This window comes from Delphinapterus leucas, chromosome 5, assembly GCF_059928025.1.
Source record: "Delphinapterus leucas isolate spDelLeu-1000000601 "Yukka" chromosome 5, BTC_Dleu_Yukka2, whole genome shotgun sequence".
NCBI classification, from domain to species: Eukaryota; Metazoa; Chordata; class Mammalia; order Artiodactyla; family Monodontidae; genus Delphinapterus; species Delphinapterus leucas.
In genome coordinates this window covers 62163123-62185792 of record NC_143133.1, presented here as the reverse complement: position 1 = coordinate 62185792, position 22670 = coordinate 62163123, and the positions used below count along the sequence as shown (strand labels likewise).

The 22670-nt window shown below is 38.2% G+C and overlaps 1 protein-coding gene across 1 annotated transcript in view; it reads right to left on the bottom strand.

Annotated features, from left to right (window-relative positions):
* Nucleotides 1–2906: 2906 nt before the first annotated feature.
* Nucleotides 2907–22670, bottom strand: part of LOC111170757 (NACHT and WD repeat domain-containing protein 2) — a 108743-nt gene continuing 88979 nt past the window's right edge. Inside the window, exon 3 of the mRNA XM_022566305.3 lies at nt 2907–3566. Coding sequence (XP_022422013.2) covers nt 3429–3566 — 138 coding nt within the window. The 3' untranslated portion in view covers nt 2907–3428. The remainder of the gene's footprint in view (nt 3567–22670) is intronic.

The window sequence follows — 22670 nt, the reverse complement described above, 5'->3', positions numbered from 1 at the left end:
TGCCACATAAATGCCCAGTATGAATAAAAACATTTTTTTCTCATTTGAAAATAACTGAAATCACAATTTAATAACTGATGGTTGTGTAGCCCTTTATAGTTTATAAAAAACTCTCACATACATCATCACATTTGGTTTCCACAACAAACCTTTGATATTTCTTCAACATTTAGTTTACTGTTATTTTTTCCCATTTTATGGATGTGAGAATTAAAGTGTGGTGAGGTTGGTGAGCTGCCTTGTCAGAATTAGGGCTCTAACTCCAGTTGTAAACTAAAAATTCTGTGTTTTTCCCACTGTCTGAGGCTTCCTCTAAACACGTCTACAAATGCTATTCTTCCTCAGTAGAGATGTTGTATTTCTGTGTGATACATCTCCCAAGTTAATCCTGAGAGTGAAACTGGACACGTGTCCAGGTACCTTACTCTATCACTCTATCCTTTTGACCAAAAGCATGCGTACAAAGAATTGTCTGGGATTAGCAGGCACAGCCTGCGTGTCTCTAGGACCTCAGGCCATATCTCAAAGGACAACTTTTAGGAAATGAAGTTGAAAAGAGCCATGTGCATACAACGCTTATGTTTCCCTTTAGACTTCAATCCCCCGGGTACTTAAAATGAAAGCTTTGTTTGGTACTGAATTTGTAACTAACATAAGGGCTAATATCTGTGAAGGCTTTGAAGATATAAAAACATTTTTTTCATTCAGCAATGGTGAATTTTCTTGCCAAACAAACACTTCAGCATTAGGGGAAGTAATATGCCATGCTTTGCAGCCCAGGGGGTCATCATGACTTGTAGAAATGTCACAAGGGAGCAGTGTGCAAGGAAACCGGAGCTTAAAAGCGACACACATATGCCCGCTGTTACCATAGTTACAACAGGAAAGGCCATGAGAGGCGTGCTTTCTCCTATAAGCAGTGAAATAAACCTTCCGTGATTTAGGATCACTGGGGTGAATAATCCTGACTCTGTCCACAGGGTTTTATCGTGGTTGCCTTGAGTTTCAACGTGTAACAGTGAAGAGAAGGAGGGATAAATGATTTGTTTAAGCTCAGTGGTTACTGATGTTCTATCACTTAACCTTTACTCTCAGAGCCTGCATGAACTTGGCAAGTCTTTATTCATTCCCCTACCAGTAACTTATAGGGATTAATGGTCATGACTAATTTTAGTTTGGGTATGACACACTACAGGGTGATAAAAGGAGAATGTCTCTCTCATTCCTGAATTTCTGAGGCTGGATCAGTATAAAGCTATGGAGATCATAGCAATAGAGATGCCCCAGGACATACACATAGCTCTTTATGCTTCCTAAATCTGGCTTTCTAAGCATGATGGAATCCGGTCTAACTTGTCTTCCAAAGTTTGAATCTCTCCTACAGCACCTCTGCCAGAGTGATTTGTATTCTCTAGTTTGATGAAAACTTTGTAATGAGTGCATCACCCATAATATAGACAGTTTTGAGAAATAATGATTACAACAACAAATAAGTAAAAGTGTCCTGTAAATTCATTTCATCCCCAGAAAGACCCCAGGAGGCAAGTAACTATTATCTCCATTTTATAGAAGGAAGCCAAGACTTAGAATGGTAAAGAAGTTCCTCCAGTGTCCCACAGCTGTGAAATGTCAGTCATACCCAGGGATCTGTGACCCCAAAACCTGAGAGGAAGCTATAGACTCTATCATCTTCACCTGGAGCAAAAAATCTGTCTCCTTGTAATTTCCACCCACTGGTCTAGTTCTATCCTCAGACTCAGGGAAAAAGTCTTAATTCCTCTTCCACTACGAGCTCTTTGTATATCTGTATGGATTTCAGGACTTTCTGCAGTCTGTTTAGACCACAAGATACTGTTTTTAGATGTCCATTCTTCAACCCGCCTCCAACCATCTATTCTTCTTGTTTTGCATATTGCATTAGCTTTCTAATGGGTTTCTTCATGCTCTGTCCTCTGTCTGACCACCAGCAGTTGTAGGCTTTAAAATGAGTCAGATCTCTTCAGTCCTCTGCTCAACGCACTCTGCTTCTCATGTCAAAGTGCAAGTAAGATCTTCACACCCAACTTCAAGATGGCAAACCCCATGCTGTGACCTCCAGTCCCACACTCTCCCTTTCTGCTCACACTGCTGGAGGCACACCCGCCTGCTTCCTGTTCCCTAAACCTGCCAAGCATGTTCCCCACTCCTCTCTCTGGAAAGCTCTGAGCTGGAATATCCAGTCGGTTCTTCCCTGTCCCTCCTCCTGTCTCCCCTCACTGCTCTTCCCTTTCCTCCTTCCTTTTTGCATTTTTCTCCACAGCTCTTGTCACCATCTGATTATTGTTTATTTTACTTATTTCTTTGATTTTTGCCTGCCCTCTCCTCTTAGCCCCACATAACGACACAAGCTCCACGAGGGTAGAAAGTCTTACCTTTTAGTTCAATTCTAACATTAAATCATAAGAAACTGGCCTAAAAAAATGACCATTTCATATGGGTCAACTTGCCCCAGCACTAAGAGCAGCCCCTGGCACAGAACAGCATTCAGTAAGTAGTTGGTTGATAAATGAATAATTTATCCACATACTAAAAATATTATAGAGACTTTATGTACTTTACATCTTATGTGGAGTTGAATATAGATGGACATGCAAATAAATATTAAAAACTTTTATTGATACACTGAACCTAGCATTTAAATATGAGATATGACATTTTCATATCATAGTAATTTTAACAGTCATCCGTCAGCCTCAGAACATCCTGTGTCGAAAGGGCCAACTTCCTTATCAATTGGTAGGAGCTGTTTGGATTCAGGATAAGGTCTTTCTCTTCAGCTAAACTGAGGCAGTGATTTTGCACATCACCACCATAGAGTGACCTTCTTACCACCACTGTGTTTACACAGAGGAGTGGATATTCTTTAGAAGATAATGACAAACTAATAATAATATTCCTGTTCAACATCTCTAGCTGAAAATCACTGCAAAAACAAATTTTTTCCAGAGCGTATCAATTCCTAGTGGCGGATCTGAGACCATATGTTTGGTTTACTTTAACAATGTTTCTGCCACAGTATTTAAAAAAATATGCCAGAAATTCTAATGTTGAGAAACAGATACTAGGATAGAATACTACATGATAAAATATAAGGAAAATTAGGATAATTATTGGAGGACTAACACAGTAAGCCTTACTGCTGATCACAAGGTGTTGTGGAAATTGTTGTCAACCCCAAGTCAATCCTTTGATTACCACTTCAAATTATTCACTGTTAATTTGCAGTGCTTCTTATGGAAAGGGGAGGATTTTGTCCTCACACACTGAGGGCAAGGAGACAGTTTAAGAATTTTAAATAAATACAGAAAAACAAGGTTTTTTTCCCCATTCTAAAAGCCCCTTAAGAATCACAAATCAAGAATTCTCACATTCATCTACAATAGAAAGCATTAAGTTTTTTTTATACCCACAACAAAACATGGACCTGCAGAAGTTTTCAAACAATCCTCCAGGAGCTTCATGCGGGTCTTCTGGAGCTCAGGGCTGTCCCATTCATCTTCATCAATTCCCCAGTACAGATCTATGACCTGGGGACCAATGGATGAGGCAGTGTTAATTCACCTGTGCGAAAAATCAATTGATGTGTAGGCTTTTATATTCACAATATTAAGCTAATGTGACTTCTAACTTTTCTCTTTGCAGCATGTTTTCCCTTGCAGAGGGAAAATGATTTTTAAGATCAATCTAAAGAGGTATTTTTTTTTTAAATCCCATGATGGTTTGGGGATGAACACTATAATTTTTTTTTGTTCCTGATTATACTGTTGACATGGCCCCAGAGAAAATGAAATGTTAAATATCAGAGGCTTTGCAATTCAGGCTTTCATTATATTGAAATGGTAACAGGATTTCAGAAGTCTGAAAGCAGCTGGGATATAGTTACTACATTATCGGAGACAAATAACAGTGTATAATTTTACTGTTATGTCTCAATATGAGAAGGGAAAACCATAATGGGCATTCACATATACTGACCCAAAGTTAAATAGCTACATTTCTGTAAAAAATAAAAATAGAAAAAGAAACCTGTTAGTTATCCCACAGAGACATTTTGTTTATATCTTATCTCTAAGCAGCTTAGCTTTCATTAATACATATCTGAAAAAACATGTATGGAAAACAATGAAAGGTATGCCTCACTGAGAAGTGAAGATAATAGGATCCTCTATCTCCTTACTTCAAAGACGATGAGGAAAGAGTCTGTAAAAAACTTTCACAAGTACACTCTTTGAAAAATTTGCTATGGAAAAATTTGCTATGGAGAGCAGAATGGGTTTCATTCCTTTTACTCAATTGCTGTCTGCATAAGCTAAATGTTTCTAATTGTAGCTTTGAAGATTTCTTCTTTTATTTCCCACAAGCAGAAAAAACAACCTCTCCTCCTTACTGGCTGTTTGCATGGCATTCAGTGAGATGTAGGCACAGAGCATGGGGTCCCCCACTGTGCCCCAAGTGCTCTGTATACTTTCCATCTCCTGGCCAATGCCTCACGCAAGTGTGTTTGTATCAAATCTTTGTCTATCTGCATTTGAGTCATTAGATGGCTGACAGAGATATAACAACTTCTTTAAAAAAATACTCCCGTGGCTCAGTCCATGAGTTTTATAATATAAAACTATCAGCACTGATTTTGGGGTTCTTTCTTTTAATCTACTTTACAAGGTTTAATCACAATATTAAGAAAGAGGGACATCTGAGACTATAACTTGACTGTCCACTATGAGAGCCCTTAGCTGTGGTTATCTAAAATTAAATATAAATTAAAATTAAAAATTCAGTTCAAGTGCTCAATAGTCACATGTGATTACTGACTCCCATGTTGGAAAATGCAGATATAGAATACTTCACCATCACAGGAAGTTTAATTGGACAGAACTGTAATTTACTGAACTTCATATACTGAAATTACTAGAACAAGTCCATTTTTGGCCATCTGCCAATAAACTCAAACAAATCTGCAGTGTGAATGGTAACTTGGTTGTGTCATGCACAAACTAACAACCATACACAGAACCTGGTCCCCGTCCTTGTGGCTGATACTGTTTGATATCTGAGGAAAGGTAGGATTTAGAATAAATGAGAAACAGAAATGGTAAAAATGCAAGTTAATGTAACAAAAGCTATAAATATACAACTGCTATTCCTCTCACATCTTCTGTGACATAAAATTATATAAAGTAATAATTATGTCACTGTAACTTATTAGATGTTGCATATATAATAATAGCACAAAAGGGAGAAAAGGGAATAGAGCTATATGGGAGTAGTCTTTCTATAGCTCACTGGAATTATCAGAATCTACCTATGATTTATACTAACTAAGATGTATATGCCTTAAAATAACTACAAAGAAAATAACTCAAATGATTTTTTCACTATAAGGAATTAAAATGTTAAACTAGAAAATACATATCACAAAACAAAGAAGTAAAAGAGGAACAGAAATGACAGACATATAGAATAAAAGGAAAAGGGCAGAAGTAAATCCAACTATGTCAATAATACCATTAAGTGTGAATGGTTTAAAAAGTCCAAACAGAGAGACTGTCAGACTAGATAAAAACAAGATCCAACTATATACTTCTACAGGAGTACACTTTAGATTCAAAAAGGTTAAAAGGATGGAAAAAATGACAAAGGAGGCAAGAATATACAATGGAGAAAAGACAGTCTCTTCAATAAGTGGCACTGGGAAAACTGGACAGCTACATGTAAACGAATGAAATTAGAACACTCTCTAACACCATACACAAAAATAAACTCAAAATGGCTTAGAGACCTAAATGTAAGGCCAGATCCTATAAAACTATTAGAGGAAAACACAGGAAGAACACTCTTTGGCGGACTTCCCTGGCAGTCCAGTGGTTAAGACTTCGTCTTCCGGCTGGAGCGGAAGATGGCAGAAGAGTAAGACGCGGAGATCACCTTCCTCCCTACAGATACACCAGAAATACATCTACACGTGGAACAACTCCTACAGAACACCCACTGAAGGCTGGCAGAAGACCTCAGACCTCCCAAAAGGCAAGAAACTCCCCACGTACCTGGGTAGGGCAAAAGAAAAAAAGAATAAACAGAGACAAAAGAATAGGGACGGCACCTGCACCAGTGGGAGGGAGCTGTGAAGGAGGAAAAGTTTCCACACACTAGGAAGCCCCTCCGCGGGCGGAGACTGCGGGAGGCGGAGGGGGGAGCTTCGCAGCTGCGGAGGAGTGCACAGCGACGGGTGCGGAGGGCAAAGCGGGGAGATTCCCGCACAGAGGGTCGGTGCCGACCGGCATTCACCCGCTGGGGCAGGCGGGGCTGTGAGCTGAGGCTTGGGTTTCGGTCAGAGCACAGGGAGAGGACTGGGGTTGGCGGCTTGAACATAGCCTGAAGGGGTTAGTGCACCACGGCTAGGCGGGAGGGAGTCCAGGGAAAAGTCTGCACCTGCCAAAGAGGCAAGAGACTTTTTCTTCCCTCTTTGTTTCCTGGTGCGCGAGGAGAGGGGTTTAAGAGCGCTGCTTAAAGGAACCCCAGAGACGGGCGCGAGGCGCGGCTAAAAGCGCGGACCCCAGAGACGGGCGGGAGACGCTAAGGCTGCTGCTGCCGCCACCAAGGGGCCTGTGTGCGAGCACAGGTCACTATCCTATCCACACCCCTCTTCCAGGGAGCCTGTGCAGCCCGCCACTGCCAGGTTCCCGGGATCCAGGAACAACTTCTCTGGGAGAACGCACGGCGGGTCTCAGGCTGGTGCAACGTCACGCTGGCCTCTGCCGCCGCAGGCCCGCCCCGCACGCAGTGCCCCTCCCTCCGCCCAGGCCTGAGTGAGCCAGAGCCCCCGAATCAGTGGCTCCTTTAACCCCGTCCTGTCTGAGCAAAAAACAGACGCCGCCCTCCAGCGACCTACACGCAGAGGCAGGGCCAAATCCAAAGCTGAGCCCTGGGAGCTGTGAGAACAAAGAAGAGAAAGGGAAATCTCTCCCAGCAGCCTCAGAAACAGCGGATTAAAGCTCCACAATCAACTTAATGTACCCTGCATCTGTGGAATACATGAATAGACAACGAATCATCGAGAAGGAGAGCAAGATCTATGATGTTTTCCCCTTTTCCTCTTTTTCTGAATGTGTATGCTTCTGTGTGAGATCTTGTCAGTACAGCTTTGCTTCCACCATTTGTCCTAGGGTTCTATCCGTCCATGGTTTTTTAAAATATTTTTTTCTTATTAATTTTAATAACTTTATTATACTTTTATTTCTTTCTTTTCTTTCTTTCCTTCCCTCCTTTAGACAATGAATCATCCCAAATTGAGGAGGTGGTCTCTGAGAGCAAGATTTATGATTTTTTCCCCTTTACCTCTTTTTGTGAGGGTGTATGTATATGCTTCTGTGTAAGATTTTGTCTGTATAGCTTTGCTTCCAAAATTTATGCTAAGGTTCTATCTGTCCCTTTTTTTTTCTAAATAATTTTTTTAATTCAATAACTTTATTATACTTTATTTTATTTTACTGTATCTTCTTTCTTTCTGTCTCTTTTCCTTCCTTCCCCCCTCCCTCCTTTCTTTCCTTCTTGCCTTCTTTCCTTCTTTGCTTCTTTCTTTCTTCCTTCCTTCCCTCCTTTCTTTCTTTCTTTCTTCATACTTCTACTAATTCTCTCTACTTTTTCTCCCTTTTATTCTGAGCCATGTGGATGAAAGGCTCTTGGTGCTCCGGCCAGGAGTCAGGGCTCTGCCTCTGAGGTGGGAGAGCCAACTTCAGGACACTGATCAACAAGAGACCTCCCAGCTCCACATAATATCAAACAGCGAAAATCTCCCAGAGACCTCCATCTTAACACCAGCACCCAGCTTCACTCAATGACCAGCAAGCTACAGTGCTGGACAACCTATGCCAAACAACTAGCAAAACAGGAACACAACCCCACCCATTAGCAGAGAGGCTGCCTAAAATCATAATAAGTCCACAGACACCCCAAAACACACCACCAGACGTGGACCTGCCCACTAGAGAGACAAGATCCAGCCTCATCCACCAGAACACAGGCACTAGTCCCCTCCACCAGGAAGCCTACACAACCCACTGAAACAACCTTAGCCACTGGAGACAGACATCAAAAACAGCAGGAACTACGAAACTGCAGCCTGCAAAAAGGAGACCCCAAACACAGTAAGATAAGCAAAATGAGAAGACAGAAAAACACACAGCAGATGAAGGAGCAGGATAAAAACCCACCAGACCTAACAAATGAAGAGGAAATAGGCAGTCTACCTGAAAAAGAATTCAGAATAATGATAGTAAGGATGATCCAAAATCTTGGAAATAGAATGGACAAAATGCAAGAAACAGTTAACAAGGACCTGAAGAAATAAAGATGAAACAACGATGAACAACACAATAAATGAAATTAAAAGTACTCTAGATGGGATCAATAGCAGAATAACTGAGGCAGAAGAACGGATAAGTGACCTGGAAGATAAAATAGTGGAAATAACTACTGCAGAGCAGAATAAAGAAAAAAGAAAGAAAAGAACTGAGGACAGTCTCAGAGACCTCTGGGACAACATTAAACACACCAACATTCGAATTATAGGGGTTCCAGAAGAAGAAGAGAAAAAGAAAGGGACTGAGAAAATATTTGAAGAGATTATAGTTGACAACTTCCCTAATATGGGAAAGGAAATAGTTAATCAAGTCCAGGAAGCACAGAGAGTCCCATACAGGATAAATCCAAGGAGAAATACGCCAAGACACATATTAATCAAACTGTCAAAAATTAAATACAAAGAAAACATATTAAAAGCAGCAAGGGAAAAACAACAAATAACACACTAGGGAATCCCCATAAGGTTAACAGCTGATCTTTCAGCAGAAACTCTGCAAGCCAGAAGGGACTGGCAGGACATATTGAAAGTGATGAAGGAGAAAACCCTGCAGCCAAGACTACTCTACCCAGCAAGGATCTCATTCAGATTTGATGGAGAAATTAAAACCTTTACAGACAAGCAAAAGCTGAGAGAGTTCAGCACCACCAAATCAGCTTCACAACAAATGCTAAAGGAACTTCTCTAGACAAGAAACACAAAAGAAGGAAAAGACCTATAATAACGAACCCAAAACAATTTAGAAAATGGGAATAGGAACATACATATTGATAATTACCTTAAATGTAAATGGACTAAATGGTCCCACCAAAAGACACAAACTGGCTGAATGGATACCAAAACAAGACCCTTATACATGCTGTCTACAAGAGACCCACTTCAGACCTAGAGACACATACAGACTGAAAGTAAGGGGATGGAAAAAGATATTCCATGCAAATGGAAACCAAAAGAAAGCTGGAGTAGCAGTTCTCATATCAGACAAAATAGACTTTAAAATAAGGACTATTAAAAGAGACAAAGAAGGACGCTACATAATGATCAAGGGATCAATCCAAGAAGAAGATATAACAATTGTAAATATTTATGCACCCAACATAGGAGCACCTCAATACATAAGGCAAATACTAACAGCCATAAAAGGGGAAATCGACAGGAACACATTCATAGTAGGGGACTTTAACACCCCACTTTCACCCATGGACAGATCATCCAAAATGAAAATAAAAAAGGAAACCCAAGCTTTAAACAAGATGGACTTAATTGATATTTATAGGACACTCCATCCAAAAACAACAGAATACACATTTTTCTTAAGTGCTCATGGAACATTCTCCAGGATAGATCATATCTTGGGTCACAAATCAAGCCTTGGTAAATTTAAGAAAATTGAAATTGTATCAAGTATCTTTTCTGACCACAACACCATGAGACTAGATATCAATTACAGGAAAAGATCTGTAAAAAAAATACAAACACATGGAGGCTAAACAATACACTACTTAATAATGAAGTGGTCACTGAAGAAATCAAAGAGGAAATCAAAAAATACCTAGAAACAAATGACAGTGGAGACACGATGACCCAAAACCTATGGGATGCAGCAAAAGCAGCTCTAAGGGGGAAGTTTATAGCAATACAAGCCCACCTTAAGAAGCAGGAAACATCTCGAATAAACAGCCTAACCTTGCACCTAAAGCAATTAGAGAAAGAAGAACAAAAAAACCCCCAAAGCTAGCAGAAGGAAAGAAATCATAAAAATCAGATCAGAAATAAATGAAAAAGGAATGAAGGAAACAGTAGCAAAGATCAATAAAACTAAAAGCTGGTTCTTTGAGAAGATAAACAAAATTGATAAACCATTAGCAAGATTCATCAATAAAAAAAGGGAGAAGACTCAAATCAATAGAATTAGAAATGAAAAGGGAGAAGTAACAACTGACACTGCAGAAATACAAAAGATCATGACAGATTACTACAAGCAACTCTATGCCAATAAAATGGACAGTCTGGAAGAAATGGACAAATTCTTAGAAATGCACAACCTGCCAAGACTGAATCAGGAAGAAATAGAAAATATGAACAGACCAATCACAAGCACTGAAATTGAAACTGTGATTAAAAATCTTCCAACAAACAAAAGCCCAGGACCAGATGGCTTCACAGGCGAATTCTATCAAACATTTAGAGAAGAGCTAACACCTATCCTTCTCCCACTCTTCCAAAATATAGCAGAGGGAGGAACACTCCCAAACTCCTTCTACGAGGCCACCATCACCTTGATACCAAAACCAGACAAGGATGTCACAAAGAAAGAAAACTACAGGCCAATATCACTGATGAACATAGATGCAAAAATCCTCAACAAAATACTAGCAAACAGAATCCAACAGCACATGTAAAGGATCATACACCATGATCAAGTGGGATTTATTCCAGGAATGCAAGGATTCTTCAATATACGCAAATCTATCAATGTGGTAAACCATATTAACAAATTGAAGGAGAAAAACCATATGATCATCTCAATAGATGCAGAGAAAGCTTTTGACAAAATCCAACACCGATTTATGATAAAAACCCTGCAGAAAGTAGGCATAGAGGGAACTTTCCTCAACATAATAGAGGCCATATATGACAAGCCCACAGCCAACATCATCCTCAATGGTGAAAAACTGAAAGCATTTCCACTAAGATCAGGAACAAGACAAGGTTGCCCACTCTCACCACTCTTATTCAACATAGTTTTGGAAGTTTTAGCCACAGCAATCAGAGAAGAAAAGGAAATAAAAGGAATCCAAATCGGAAAGATGAAGTAAAGCTGTCACTGTTTGCAGATGACATGATACTATACATAGAGAATCCTAAAGATGCTACCAGAAAACTACTAGACCTAATCAATGAATTTGGTAAAGTAGCAGGATACAAAATTAATGCACAGAAATCTCTGGCATTCCTATATACTAATGATGAAAAATCTGAAAGTGAAATCAAGAAAACACTCCCATTTACCACTGCAACAAAAAGAATAAAATATCTAGGAATAAATCTACCAAAGGAGACAAAAGACCTGTAAGCAGAAAATTATAAGACACTGATGAAAGAAATTAAAGATGATACAAATAGATGGAGAGATACACCATGTTCTTGGATTGGAAGAATCAACATTGTGAAAATGACTCTACTACCCAAAGCAATCTATAGATTCAATGCAATCCCTATCAAACTACCACTGGCATTTTTCACAGAACTAGAACAAAAAATTTCACAATTTGTATGGAAACACAAAAGACCCTGAATAGCCCAAGCAATCTTGAGAACGAAAAATGGAGCTGGAGGAATCAGGCTCCCTGACTTCAGACTATACTACAAAGCTACAGTAATCAAGACAGTATGGTACTGGAACAAAAACAGTAGGATAGATAAAACGAACAGGATAGAAAGCCCAGAGATAAAACCACGCACATATGGACACCTTATCTTTGATAAAGGTGGCAGGAATGTACAGTGGAGAAAGGACAGCCTCTTCAATAAGTGGTGCTGGGAAACTGGACAGATACATGTAAAAGTATGAGATTAGATCACTCCCTAACACCATACACAAAAATAAGCTCAAAATGGATTAAAGACCTAAATGTCAGGCCAGAAACTATCAAACTCTTAGAGGAAAACATAGGCAGAACACTCTGAGACATAAATCACAGCAAGATCCTTTCTGACCCACCTCCTAGAGAAATGGAAATAAAAACAAAAATAAACAAATGGGACCTAATGAAACTTCAAAGCTTTTGCACAGCAAAGGAAACCATAAACAAGACCAAAAGACAACGCTCAGAATGGGAGAAAATATTTGCAAATGAAGTAACTGACAAAGGATTGATATCCAAAATTTACAAGCAGCTCATGCAGCTCAATAACAAAAGAACAAACCACTCATCCAAAAATTGGCAGAAGACCTAAATAGACATTTCTCCAAAGAAGATATACAGACTGTCAACAAACACATGAAAGAATGCTCAACGTCATTAAAGAAATGCAAATCAAAACTACAATGAGATATCATCTCACACCAGTCAGAATGGCCATCATCAAAAATCTAGAAACAATAAATGCTGGAGAGGGTGTGGAGAAAAGGGAACAGTCTTGCACTGCTGGTGGGAATGTGAATTGGTTCAGCCACTATGGAGAACAGTATGGAGGTTCCTTAAAAAACTACCAATAGAACTACCATATGACCCAGCAATCCCACTACTGGGCATATATCCTGAGAAAACCAAAATTCAAAAAGAGTCATGTACCAAAATGTTCATTGCAGCTCTATTTACGATAGCCCGGAGATGGAAACAACCTAAGTGTCCATCATCGGATGAATGGATAAAGAAGATGTAGCACATATATACAATGGAATATTACTCAGCCATAAAAAGAAACGAAATTGAGCTATTTGTAATGAGGTGGATAGACCTAGAGTCTATCATACAGAATGAAGTCAGAAAGAAAAAGACAAATACCGTATGCTAACACATATATATGGAATCTAAGAAGAAGAAAAAAAGGTCATCAAGAACCTAGGGGAAAGACAGGAATAAAGACACAGACCTACTGGAGAACGGACTTGAGGATATGGGGAGGGGGAAGGGTGAGCTGTGACAGGGCGAGAGAGAGTCATGGACATATATATACACTAACAAACGTAAGGTAGATAGCTAGTGGGAAGCAGCTGCATGGCACAGGGATATCGGCTCGGTGCTTTGTGACCGCCTGGAGGGGTGGGATAGGGAGGGTGGGAGGGAGGGAGACGCAAGAGAGAAGAGATATGGGAACATATATATATGTATAACTGATTCACTTTGTTATAAAGCAGAAACTAACACACCATTGTAAAGCAATTATACCCCAATAAAGATGTTTAAAAAAAAAAAAAAAGACTTCATCTTCCAACATAGAGGGTGCCAATTCAATCCCTGGTTGGGGAACTACGATCCCACATGCCTCACAGGCAAAAAAAAACCAAAACATAAAACAGAAGCAATATTGTAACAAATTCAATAAAGACTTTAAAAATGGCCCACATCAAAAAAAAAATCTTAAAATAACCCCACTCTGACATAAATCACAGCAAGGTCTTTTTTGATCCACCTCCTAGAGTAATGAAAATAAAAACAAAAATAAATGGGACCTAATTAAAAGCTTTTGTATAGTAAAGGGAACTGTAAAAAGAAAAGACAACCCTCAGAATGGGAGAACATATTTGCAAATGAAGCAACTGATAAGGGATTAATCTCTAAAATATACAAGCAGCTCATGCAGCTCAATATCAAAAAAGCAAACAACCCAATCAAAACATGGGCTAAAGATCTAAATAGACATTTCTCCAAAAAGACATACAGATGGCCAATAAACACATGAAAAGATTCTCAATATCACTAATTATTAGAGAAATGCAAATCCAAAGTACAATGATGTATCATCTCACACCAGTCAGAATGGCCATCATCAAAAAATCTACAAACAAATGCTGGAGAGGGTGTGAAGAAAAGGGAAACCTGTTGCACTGTTGGTAGGAATGTAAATTGGTACAGCCACTATGGAGAACAGTATGGAGGTTCCTTAAAAAACTAAAAATAGAGCTACCATATGATCCAGCAATCCCACTCCTGGGCATATATCTAGAGAAAACCATAATTTGAAAAGATACATGTGCCCCCAATGTTCACTGCAGCACTGTTTACAATGGCCAGGACATGGAAGCAACCTAAATATCCATCAACAGAGGAATGGATAAAGAAGATGTGGTACATATATACAATGAAGTATTAGCCATAAAAAAGAACAAAATAATGTCATTTGCAGCAACATGGATGGACCTAGAGCCTGTCATACTGAGTGAAGTAAGACAGAAAGACAAATATTATATGGTAACACTCACATGTGGAATCTAAAAACAGGTAAAAATGAATTTATCTACAAAACAGAAATAGAGTTACAGATGTAGAAAACAAACTTATGGTTACCAGGCAGTAAGGGGAGGGATGAGATAAATTGGGAGATTGGGATTTACATATACACACTATTATATATGAAATAACTAATAAGGGCCTACTGTATAGCACAGGGAACTCTACTCAATACTCTGTAATGGCCTACATGGGAAACGAATCTACAAAAGAGTGTATATATGTGTATGTATAACTGATTCACTTTGCAGTACAGCGGAAACTAACACAACATTGTAAGTCAACTATACTGCAATAAAAATTTTTTTAAATTCACTTAAAAATTGAAAGTGTTATAATAGTGTAGAACCAGCATGACAATAGATAAAATCAATAAAACAATCTATATATGTAAGAGAATTTGTATTAAAATAAATGTAATATTTCAAAAAAAGGATGGAAAAAGATTTATCATGCAAACAGCAAGCATAAGAAAGCTCACGGGGCTATACTAATATCAGACAAATATATACTAATATCAGACAAAAGAAATTTTAAAACAATATAATAAAGATGAAGAGGGACATTTTATAATGATAAAAGGGTCAATCCATCAGGAGGATGTAACAATTATAAATGTATATGCAATGAACAGAGCCTTAAAATACATGAAAAACAAACTGACAGAAATGAAGGAGAAATAGACAATTTAACTATAATAGTTGGAGACTTGAATGTATAATAATGGTAAGAACAAAATCCTGGAAGACTGTAGCAATACTGTAAATGAACTAGTTCTAACATGTCTTAGGACAATCTACCCAACAGCATAACATACATTCTTCTCAAGTTCACATAGAACATTCTCCAGGAGAGAACATATGTTAGATCATAAAACAAGCATCAATAACCTTCAGTGGATCTAAATCATATGAAGTATGTCCTCTGAACACAATGCAATGATACTAGAAATCAATAATAGAAAGAAACTTGGAAAATTCATAAGTAGATGGAAATTAACACACTCCTCAATAACCAATGAATCAAAGAAGAAATCACAAGGGAAATTAAAAATTACTTTGAGATGAGTGAGAATGAAGATACAACATAGCAAATTTATGGGATGTAGGTAAAGCCATACTTAGAGGAAATTTAGAGCTGTAAACACCTATATTAAAAATGAAGATTTCAATAATTTAACTTAAGACAATAGAAAAAGCATCAAGGGCAAGCCAAAGCAAGCAGAAGGAAGGAAATAATAGATTACAATGGAAATTAATGAAACAGAATAGAAAAATGATAGAGGAAAAAAAACGAATGAAATCAAAAATTGGTTCTTTGAAGAGATCAACAAAATGGATAAAACTGGATTCACCAAAAGAAACAAAAACAACCTCAAATTCCTAAAATCTGGGGTGAAAGAGGCCATTACTACTAACCTTACAGAAATAAAAGGATTATTAGAGAATACTACAGACAACTGTATGCCAATGAACTAGATCATTTAGATGAAATGGACAAATTCCTAGAGAGACACAAATTACATAAATTGACCCAAGACAGAATAGAAAAATGTGAAGACATTTTTAACAAGAGATTAAATAGTAATTTTTTAAAAGCTGCATAAAAAGCCTAGGTCTAGACCGATGCACTGGTGAATTCTACCAAACATTTACAAAAGAATAACAATTATTCAGTCTTCCAAAACTTACAAGAGAATACTTCCTAACTTATTCTATGAGACCAGTATGATCCTGGTACCAAAGCCAGACAAAAATATCAGAAGAAAAATACAAAGCAACATCTCAAGAAAATAAACATCCTCAGCAAAAATATTAAAAACCCTAACCTGGCAGCATATAAAAAGGGTTATACAACACAATGAGGTGGGACTTATTCCAGGAATGCAGGGTTGACTCAGCATCAGAAAATCAACTAATGGAGGACACTATATATTAACAGAATAAAGGACAAAAACCGTATGTCTCAACATACACAGGAAAAAAAAATGACAAAATCCAACACCCCTTCATGATAAAAAAAAAAAACAAACACTCAACAAACTAGGAACAGAAATTAACTTCTTCAACCTGAATAAAGGGCATGTATGAAAAACCTACATCTAACATCATACTTAATGAAGACTGAAAGCTTTCCCCCTAAGATTAGGACCAACAGAAAGATATCCACTCTTGCCACTTTTATTCAACAGTATATTGGAGGTTCCAGCTAGGCAACTTGGCAAGAAAAAGAAAATGCATCCATATAGGAAAGGAAAAAGTAGACCCACCTTTATTAAGAGATTACAAGATCTTGTATATTGAAAATTCTAAGGAAAGCACTAAAAAACTGTTGGAACTAATGAGTTGTGCAAGGTTGTAGGTTACAAGATCAATATGTAAAACCCACTTGTATTTCTATATAGTAGCAATGAACAATCTAAGATAAATTAAAAAAATAAGTCCATTTAAAAGAGCATCAGAAAGAATAAAAAGCTTAGGAATAAATTTAACAAAAGAAATGCAAAATTTACACTTTGAAAATTACAAAACACCATTGAAAGACATCCCCTATAAATGGATTGGTAGACTAAATATTACGATGACAATAATCCCCAAATAAATCTATAGATTCAATGCAACCACTATAAAATTCCCAGCTGACTTACAGACATTGACAAGCTGATCTTAAAATTCATATGGAAATTCAAGAGACCCAGAACAGCCAAAATAATCTTGCAAAAGGAGAACAAATTTGGAGGACTCACACTTCCAGATTTCAAACTTAGTACAAAGCTACAATAATTAAGACAGTGTGATACTGGCATAAGTATAGGCAATGGAATAAAACTGAAAATCCAAAAATAAATTCTCATACTTACAGTTAACTCATTTCAACAAGCATGCCAAAACAATCAATGAGGAAACAAATAAACAAATGGTATCGAGACAACTGGACATCTATATGCAAAAGAACAAAATTTAATCCCTGCCTCATGCCATATATAAAAATTAAAAGAGATCACAGACATAAATTAAGAGTTAAAACTACAAAACTATTTTTATAGAAAACATCTTTATGACCTTGGATTTGACAATGGTTTCTTAGATATGATAGCAAAGTACAAGTAATTGAAAAAAATAGATAAATTGGACTTCCTCAAAATTAAAAAAAATTGTGCTTCAAAAGATCTATCAATAAAGTGAAGAGGGCACCCTCAAAATGGAAGAAAATACTTACAAATCATATTTGATAATAGATTTATATCTAGAATATATAAGGAACTCCTATAACTCAATAAGACAAATAACCCAATTAAAAATGGACCAAAGATCTGAGTAGACATTTCTTCACAGAATATATACAGATTGCCAATAAAGATAATCAGTGTTATCACATGATAAGATAATGTCATTAGTCATCAGGGGATTGCAAATCAAAACTTCAAGATAACACTTCATACCCACTAGGATGGCTATAATCAAAAACACTGATAACAAGTGTTGATAGGGATGTGGAGCAACTGGAAAACTCATGCACTGCTGGTGGGAATATAAAATGGTGCAGCCACTTTGGAAAACAGTCTGGCAGTTCCCCAAATGGTTAAACACAGAGTTACTATGTGATCCAGCAATTCTTCTAGGTATATACCCAAGGCAGATGAAAATCTACGTCTAGACAAAAACTTGTACATGAATGTTCATAACAGCATTATTTGTAATAGCTAAGAAGTGGAAACAATCCAAATGTCCGTCAAGTGATCAATGGATAAATAAAATGTAGTATATATCCACACAATGGAATATTTTCTGGCAATAAAAAGTAATGAAATAGGGACTTCCCTGGTGACACAGTGGTTAAGAATCTGCCTGCCAATGCAGGGGACACGAGTTCGATCCCTGTTCAGGGATGATCCCACATGCTGCAGAGCAGCTAAGCCTGTGCACCACAACTACTGAGCCTACGCTCTAGAGCCCGCGAGCCACAACTACTGAAGACCACGTGCCTAGAGCCTGTGCTCCGCAATGACAGAAGCCACCACAAGAGGCCCGCGCACCGCAACGAAGAGCAGCCCCCGCTTGCTGCAACCAGAGAAAGCCCGCGTGCAGCAATGAAGACCCAACACAGCAATCAATCAATATCTAAAAAAAAATTAATGAAATACTGATGCATGTTACAACATGGATGAGCCTTGAAAATGCTATCCTAAGTGAAAGAAGCCAGTTACAAAAGATCACCTTTTGTATGATTCCATTTACATGAAATGTCTAGAACAGGCAAATCTACAGTCAAAAAGTAGATTAGTGGTTGCCTAGGGCTGGGAGGGAGGGGAATAGGGCAATTAGGGAATGATAGCCAGAGGGGAGAGGATTTCTTCTTTGGGTGATGAAAATGTTTTAAAATTAATTTTGGTAATGCTTACACAACTGAGAATATACTAAAAACACTGAATTGCACACTTTAAATGGGCAAATTTTATGATGTGTGAACCGAATTGTATCTCAATGATAGTCTGCACAGCTAGCTTGGACTGTGATTTTCCACAGGTCTTACATCTCCAACTCAAAGAACTGAGATCAAGAACAGAATGTTTAAATCAAGCACCTAGTGTATTAAGAGCTAAACAATAAGATCTAACTAAATATATGCGAGCCAAATGACCAGGGTAAAAGTCAAAACAAGGCTTTCACTTATGTTTTTAAATAGAAGCTTAAATATCACATGATTTATTTGACACCTATGGGAGCCTTTTATAATAGTTTTTGCATCTGTTATTTCCTTAAAGTTTGGCCACCACTGCTTTCATCCAGGTCTTTATAACTCCATGTGTCCTTACTTTAGTAGCTTTGTTTAAAGAAGAAAAGCTGGAAGTAAGAGAATATTTAAATTGTTCTTTCTCAAGTGTCTTTATGAGCAGAAAATGATGAAAAATAAAATCAAGCAACCGTGAAGACAAGCAGGAAATAAATAGATGAAACATTTAGCTTATGCAACACAAAACACCATGACGGGCAAACAGAAATGCATTATCAATAACTGGCAAGAAGTGGCTGGAACCCAAAGTGCTCAATAAGACAAGATTTATTACACACTTTAAAAAATTAAGTTTAGCGTTTGGCCTAATGTCCAGGCACTGCAGACACTGGAATCTAATTTACTATTTATTGGAATACTACCTTGTTGATAGCACATTTTATGCGCCTTTACTTATTTCATCAGTAAGTATAAAAGTTCAGGAAAGTAATTGATTTTATTTTTTTCACTTGTTTAAAAATATTCTTAGGCAAGCTAATTTATCATGCTCATTATAATGTGCTGAATTGGTCTGCAAACAAAAAGCCAGCAAATAAAAGCCCTAACAAATTTTACCACTTGAAATCAGACATAATGATTTAAATACCAAGATTATTGAACAAATAATAAAGCAACCTGTAAGAATCAAATAATAGCCTTATGCTTTACAAAAATATAACAAAAAAAGGTCAAATTTCAATTCATAATGGCTTCACATGATCACTTCTTCAGAAAGAACCTTTGAAATTTAAATATTTTCCAAAATATTTTCCTTCTCAATCTTCCCATGCTATATGACACTATCTGAATGCAAAACAATGTAACTACTGAGATAATATGACTGATTTTGTTTCTGAACAGATATGGTACTAAGATGAAGGCTGTTCCTCAAAGTTATTACTATGGGAGGCTACACACTCACTCTAATGATTCTGCCATTGCCCAGGGCATTTCCTCTGTAGGAGGAAATGGTCAGGGATGATCCCACATGCTTCTATTATCTCATTTTGTATTGAAAAACTCTCACCCCTTTATAGCTGGGAAGTTGTTTTTATTAAAATGGTATTTCTCCAGGCTTAACAGGCCTTTACATTTATAAGACATGGCTTTGAAAAGAATTTTAGCTCTCTAAAAAAATCAAATCTATTCTTAAAAGGGATAAGTATCTGTTACTGCTAAAAACATTCAAAAGAACACAGAGCAGGTTCAGAAAATTTTGAACAGGGACACATTCTTGTGCTATGGATATAACTTTCAAGGTCAGTGCAGAATGCAGACAGTACTCATTTGAATGTAGCTTAGTAGCTGTGTCCTGTTACTAGAATGTTCATCTCACAGGATAAGGTAAGCAGAGAGTCTTAAACCTCAGACTAGGTTTGTCAGATACTGTTTACCAGGGAAAAGTTATTGTTTATACTTATCAAATTCTTACTCTGGTTAGAATGACTTTCCCCAGTTGCATGGGATACAAGAGAAAAAAAATCCCAAAACAAAAAACCCTTGGCCACACTTTTACTAGAACTATTGCAAACTCTGACGACTTTAGGTCACCTGCAATTATTCTCTTGGTCATGAGATATCTGATTAGGATATATGGAAGCACAACTAAGACAGACATTTCTGGGAAAATCAGGTCCTCAATCAAGCCCAGAAAGAACTGGCTGGCCCCAGTGGTTGTACACGATCACCAGAAAGAAAGAGGGCCCAACAGGGTGAGTTAGGATAATGTTTCATCCGAAGCCTCATAAAGGCGACTAACTGCTCAGACCTGATGCCTCTGTCTCTTGGGAGATTCAGCCTCTGGACAGTCCTAACAATTGTAACGTGATGGTAAGAAAGAACTGAACTCTTAACCGAGGCAGAACCTCTGCCTATTAAGGCTTAATGAACTTGGGGACACAGAGAAGGTGTCAGGAGTCGCTGGAGACAAGCTGCTGCAAGGCAGGAGCCATGCGCATCTAGGTTGAGTCTGAGCTGGGGACTCGCCGTATAAAGGAACCTCAGCCCGGCTGCAGCTAGGCACCAACTGCCTTCAGGGGCAGGACACTTGACCACAAACAAATGATGTGCCTGAGTGAAAAACCCAAAGTTGGCTCTGTTCCTGGCAGTGGGCTTTCAGCAACCACTGTATGGGAGTGATCTGCTTCGTGGACCTGGGCCTGCATCACTGCTGCAACTTCCCAAATCATCTCCTTGCTTCTGTTCTCGCTCTTTCTAATCCATTCACTACACCACAGGCAGAGGGCTCTTGTTAAAATGCAAATCTGATCGCCAATGTTAGGATTTCCTTTCATTCCACCAGACACTATATAGAGTAACTTATTTACTCCTTAAACTTATGAGTAGACAGAAATATTATCCCTATTTTATGGATGAAAAAGCTGAGGAACAGAGAAGTAACCTGCTCAAAATCACACAGGTAGTGAGTAGCAGAGGTGGGATTTGAACCTGGGCTGTTAACATTATTTTACAGCACTTTCCATGTTTAAGCTTCCCATCACCCAAAGATAGTATCTAGAATCTATGACCTGATTTCTGAGATCTTCCATGACGTAGTCCCTGCCTGTCTCCAACCTTACCTTATACCACTTTCTCTCTCATGGGTCACACTCCAGCTGTGTATATACTCCTCACACGCGTTTGTACATGTGTACACGTGTTTACACATGTACACATTTGTACACATTTACATATGCACATGTATTTACATATATACACGTACATTTACATACCTATACACACTTATATAAATTTTTGTGAATATATGAATATAAGAGGCTTTTTGATGAAGTAATTAAGAGCACAGACACTGGGGCCAAACTACATTGGTTCAAATTCTGACTCTGCCACTTATTAGCTGTGGGATCTCTAGCAGTTATTTACTTCTGTATTTCTAAGTGTCCTTATCTAGTAAAATGTAGAAGATAGAATTTACCTCCTAGGCTCGTAGCAAAGATTAAAAAGGTTAATGTATATACTGCACTTAGAAAAAGTGCCTGGCAGGCAGTGAGTACTACCTAATGCTAAAATTCCTTCCCAAATTTGCTTATGAAAATATGTTCCTTCTGCCTGAAATACTCTTCTGTTTAACCTGGCCATCTACCCATCGTTCAGCATTCAGCGTAGACATCAGTTCCTCAGCAGGCCTTCCTGATGCCTCTAGGTTCGACGAGGCCCGCCCCCCGCCCCCATCACGCACGCCCAGAGCTCCCTGTATTTCCTCTGCAGTAAGCACCACCATGGTCACTGTTGTGATGACTGTATTCTCTGAGACTGTAAACTCTGAGGACAGGGACTATGTTTGTTTTCAACACTAAGGTATCCACTGTACCCACAACCTGGCCTGTGCAGAGCAGAGGCTCAATAAATGTCTGTGAATAAATGAGTGAAGCCCATGGGACCAAGCACCTTAACGTGCCCTGGGGATTTGGGGTAGACATCAGTGAGGAAGTAAGACAGGAATCTGGACCTGAAGGATACATGCATAGGAGACTGTTCTTTGGAGAGGGTAAGAGGACAGAACTGCAAAGACAGAAATGTGA